We start from the raw sequence: 5,339 nt of genomic DNA, 5'->3' as shown, positions 1-5,339 counted from the left end.
AAGTGCGGGGCACTCGCATAACAGGTGCCGCAAGGTTTCTGGCTCTTCCTCATTTCTGCAGCTTCTGCAGAAGTCGTTATGGGGGATCCCTAACCTCTCCGCGTGCCCCCCGATAGCAACATGGCCTGTTAGCAGACCCACAGCTGCGGCTAGGTCTCCTTTGCTCAGCATGAGGAGATCCTTCGACCGCTTTTTGTCCCATTTAGGCCATGTAAGCTTCGTGTTGTTGCAAGTGGTGAGGCTATCCCACCTGTCCCTTGCTAGTTTAAGAGACAGATCCCTTAGAATGAGCTTGCAGGTAGCGAGCGGCATGCCTAATCCCTTCCAGGCCTGCGAAAGTGGAGCGGATGTGCCCTCTCTTGCAAGTTCGTCCGCCTTTTCGTTGCCTGGTATGTTCCGGTGCCCCGGAACCCATACCAAGTGAAGAGCAGACTGCTCAGCCATCTCGTTTAGAGATCTGCGACAGTCCGCTACGGTTTTTGAACTGCATGTGACCGAGTCGAGCGCTTTGAGTGCGGCCTGACTGTCTGAGTAGATGAAGATATCGTTATAAATGACTTCTCTTGTACGTAGGTGTTCAACCGCTTCCTGTATGGCAGCGACCTCAGCTTGAAAGACGCTGCAGTGGTTGGGTAAGCGAAAACATATTTCCAGCCCCAGTCGGGCCGAGAAGACCCCCCCTCCTACCTTGCCGTCCAGCTTAGAGCCATCGGTGTAGAGGTGGAGTGATCCATTGTCATCGGGAGCCCCTCCTGACCAGAATTTTCTATCTGGAATGGAAATCCTATACCTCTTTGTGAAGTTCAACCTTGGTGCACAGTAATCCGTGTCCGGTATATTTATGTCCTTTAAGATTGCGGTGTGGCCTTCCTGAGTGTCCCTCCAGCCTGGTAGTTCCCTCAACCTCAAGGCGGCACACCCCGCTGATTGCTTTCCAACAATTTCAATTGGTAAAATATCGAGGAGCACGCACATAGCCTCCGATGGAGTTGTGCGCAGGGCCCCACAGATGCAGAGCATCGCAGTTCTTTGCACCTTTTGGAGTGCTTCTGTTGTAGATTTCCTGTTGAGACTTGGCCACCATACCAAGACCCCATATAATAGAATCGGCCTAACAACTACCGTGTATAACCAATACATGATGCTAGGGGACAGCCCCCAGCTACGCCCAATCGCCCCCTTGCAACTGTAGAGGGCTACCGTCGCTTTTTTAACACGCTCTTGTATATTTTGCGCCCAGTTAAGCTTTTTGTCCAGGACTACGCCTAGATATTTTGCAGACTCCCCTAGCTTCAGAATCTTATTGCCTATGGCAGGGAGCTGAAGTGAGGGGATTTTGTACTTCCTGGTAAAGAGCACCAGGTCCGTTTTTTCTGGGTTAACACCCAGACCTTTTTCCTTGGTCCATCTCTCGATTAACCTTAGTCTGTCCTGCATAATGTCACAAAGAGTTTGTGGAAATTTTCCACTCACAACCACCGCAAGGTCGTCAGCATACGCTATGACCTTGGAGCCTCCCGCCCCTTCCAGGGTCTGCAATAATTCATTAATCGCCATGACCCAAAGAAGGGGGGAGAGGACCCCACCCTGCGGGGTTCCCCTGCAAACGTATCTGTCCAGCGACACGCCCGCCAGTTCCGCCCGCACGACCCTGCCAACTAGCAGCTGTCGTATAAGCGACACCAGCCGTGAGTCGATGTCCAGACCAGTTAGAGCTGATGTGATTGCTTCAGGTGTGATGTTGTTGAACGCACCCTCAATGTCTAAGAATGCTATCAAGGTGTATTCCTTTATCGCAAGGGATTTCTCAATATGCGACACGATTTCGTGTAGCGCTGTTTCGGTGGACTTCCCCTTCATATAGGCATGCTGCGAAGCCATAAGCTTATCTGCAACCGATTCCCTAAGAAAGGATTCAATCAGTCGCTCCAATATCTTGAGCTGGAAGGATGATAGACTGATAGGTCTAAAATCCTTGGCGCGAGTATGGGATGTTTTTCCCGCTTTAGGAATGAAGACAACCTTTGACCTTTGCCAGGTCTCCGGAATGTAGTTGAGAGTGAGGACTCCCTTAAAAATAACATACAGCCATTTAGAGCTTAGCTCCATAGATTGCTGTAGCTGAATCGGTGTAACACCATCTGGACCCGCAGATTTGTAAGGCTTGAAGGACCCTATTGCCCACATCAGTTTTTCTTTGGTGATGAGGTCTACCGTAACCGGTTGACCTCTATTTCTTATTGGCCCGTTCAATGGCTGCTCGGTGGCGCCTGGAAAGTGCGTGCTCAGAAGATGGTCCAGGGATTCCTCCCCAGTTTCCGTCCACGCTCCGTCGGATCTTAGCAAGCATCCCGGGGCGATACGAGGTGAACTAGAGAGAACCTTCCTGAGCCTAGAACCTTCTGATACGGATTCCATACCACTGCAAAAGTTCCTCCATGAGGATCTCTTGCTCTTCCTTAGTAGTTTCTTGTAATCTTTCAAGTTTAACTTATAGATTTCCCATTGCGTATCGCCTCCCGAGGATTTTGCGAGATTGAAGGCTCTACGACAATTTTTGCGGGCCTCGTCAATCTCTGTACTCCACCAAGGTGGTTTCTTTTTGCCTCTCGGCTTTACCATGGGGCAGGCCTGATCCAGAGCCTTGCCACATGCCGCAGTAAAGCGATTTGGCAGCCTATCTAGGTCCCTAGAGTTTCCTGGAATTGCTAGTGTGGTTCTTGAGAGCCGTTTGTCAAGCTCTCTTCTGTACTTATGCCAGTCGGCTTTCCTTAGATTTCTTTTGGCAGGTACCTTGGACGGGACCCCGTCTAAGTCGAATTGGATGAAGCGATGATCAGAGAAGGAATGCTCATCAAGCACCCTCCAGTTCCTGATCATGACCTCCGCATCTTCTGAGACGAGGGTAACATCCAGGACCTCTCTTCTGCTCTTCGTTATGAAGGTAGGCTCGCTACCCCTATTACTTATAACTAAGTTAGATTTTAGTATGAATTCAAAGAGTGACTCACCCCGTTCATTGATGTCTCCACTTCCCCATGTGCTATGGTGTGCATTTGCATCACCTCCTAGAATCAGGGCCCCGTCCCAGCGCTCCACTAAATGTTCGACCGGTAGGGTTGGAACAGGCCTGTCATGTGCCAGATACATCGAGGCAAGCCTTATTTGTCGTCCGTTCGCCTCCAGACTGATGGTGGTGGTGTCCTCGTCACTGAACTGAGGAAGAAACAATATTTTTAGTTTGGTACTAACAAGGATGCAGGCCCTTGGTTTACCTATGGTAGCTCCACTTATCAAAGTGTGCTCTGCCGACTTCAGCCCGCATATTCCATGCCCTATCACCCAAGGCTCCTGGATGAGGGCGATGTCTGCTGCCCCCTTGGAGAGCTGGAGCAGCAGTGCAGCCGACGCTGCTTTGCTGTGGTGGAGATTAATCTGGAGGACGCGAACCATCTTGGCCGCACCTTCCCACCCCCTCCACCACTGTTGAGTTCGCCTCGTCGTCATCTGACATCAGCTCCTCTTCTGTGTATTGCCGGAAGATATGGTCGACACCCAGAGAGGATGTAGATGAGGCGTATCCACCAGCCAGGTCATCCATCGGATTGGCCTGGTTGGATTCCTCGTCCACCTCATCCTCGCTGTTGTCTGCTTCCGGCTCAACTTCGTTGCCTCTTGCTGCGTTCACGTCGTTCGTGTACACCCTTATCTTTGCGGTGTCGAAACCGTAATTGATGACGCCCCCAGTCTTTTCGAGGAGTGGCAACGACTCCTTATTTAGCAAAAGGACCGCCTGACGAGTCGCCTTTGTGCTGTGCTCTAGCCGCACCACCTTCCAATTGTGAGAGGGTAACTCGGGATTAAAGAGCCTTATAATCTCAAGCACTCTCTCTGGTTCGGTCGGTTTGGCCGGTATCCATGCCCTTGCTCTGGGCCTGGATGGGATGTCCTTGAAGTCCACAGCCCGTAGCATCGCTCCGGGGTAGACCTCTCCCAGCATGGCCATCGCCTTCTTGTACATGCCCGCCGACCTTTCATCGTCGCACGCGACGATCTTTACGTTACCTTGGAACCAACCTGCGTCCCGGCATATCGGAGGTGGTCCGGGGTGCTCCCGAAGCACGCTGACGCAGATGTTCGCCAATTCCGCTTTAACCCATTTCCAATGAGCTCTCAGTGCCAATTCGTCTCCCTGGTTCTCATCGAGCACACCCAGGAGGATCCGATTTTTGGCTACCTCAGCAAAGGTGGGGCCTTGCGTCCTGGCTCTTTTCGACTTATTTTGCGCAACCTCCATCGATCTATTGCGCTTTTCCGCAGCTGGTGGCTCTCCGAGCACCGGCAGCTGATAGTCGGGCACTATCGTCATTGCCCACGCTATCTCCGACCGGATCTCTTCCACGTGACAGGGCAGCGCCCTGCTACATAGGTCCGGGGTTAATGCGGATCTCTTCAAGATCCTCATGGCAGCCTTCCTGTGCTTGGCAATGGCTGCGCTTGGTGGTGGCCTGTCATCAGGCCTTGTAAATGCCGTAGGAGTAGGGGGAGGCGGGGCCCGCGCATCAGCTCTGGCGCCCCCTGGGGCTGCAAGCTGCAAGCCAGGTTTGCCTTCACCGGTGCCGGGAAAATCCCGTTTCGGTTCCCCCACCCTCTTCCTCTCCGCTTTTGTGGATACGCCTGACCCCGGCATCGCCAGAGGCTTACGTACCCCACTAGTGCTGGCCACGTCGTGGCTAGTAGAGGGACCCTGCATCGCATGGGCCCCATGGTGTCTGGGCAACTGCCCTTCCGACTTTTTATGAGTGCCGGTCTCAATTTCCGTTTTTGTTGATTTTGGTTTGTTGATTAATTCGCTCATATTCCCACGAGTTGCGGAGAAAGGGTTCGTCGGCCCCGGGCAGAGATCCGCAGTACCCAGGGTAAGGCCATCGAATGCAACCGGGTGCGGCCTGGTTCCCAGAGGGCTCCGTTAGCGACTGGGCTATTTAGGGGCTCCCAGCCAGGCTGATCCTCAGTACGGTACGCGTAACGCCTTGATCCAGCCCCTACCTCCAGACCACGATCAAAGACCATTTCCGTATGGCATAGCGATGAAAACGCATAAGCACACAGCACTGATCCCTGATCTTAGCTGGACACCCTCCCGACATCGCACGGGATTGCTCTGTAGTGCCCATTTCCAGCCGGCACCCTCGCGGAGGGTTCAGTCCGAGGATTTTCGCCGACCTAAAATAAGTATATGTATATTGCATTTCTGTAGAACAATGATTCGCACTCATTTTGAAATTGCCACCTACTATACTGTAAAGCTTCTAGGACATTCACTATAAAACCGGATC

General features: G+C 52.4%; 1 protein-coding gene across 1 annotated transcript; it reads right to left on the bottom strand.

The window, feature by feature from the left end:
• Positions 1-2,747: 2,747 nt before the first annotated feature.
• Positions 2,748-4,641, bottom strand: LOC118751761. The gene is made up of 2 exons (XM_036486576.1): positions 3,276-4,641; positions 2,748-3,216 (listed from the first exon to the last, which is right to left on the bottom strand). Exon 1 carries the CDS (start codon positions 4,463-4,465, stop codon positions 3,431-3,433), a length of 1,035 nt encoding a protein of 344 aa, XP_036342469.1. The 5' UTR covers positions 4,466-4,641; the 3' UTR covers positions 2,748-3,216; positions 3,276-3,430.
• Positions 4,642-5,339: the final 698 nt, after the last annotated feature.

The sequence above is a fragment of the Rhagoletis pomonella genome, unplaced genomic scaffold (genome assembly GCF_013731165.1).
Source record: "Rhagoletis pomonella isolate Grant_MI unplaced genomic scaffold, Rhpom_1.0 Rhpom_scaffold_00968, whole genome shotgun sequence".
In the NCBI taxonomy this organism is placed as follows: domain Eukaryota; kingdom Metazoa; phylum Arthropoda; class Insecta; order Diptera; family Tephritidae; genus Rhagoletis; species Rhagoletis pomonella.
Note: the sequence above shows the minus strand (reverse complement) of the source record. Positions and strands in the feature narration are given on the sequence as shown.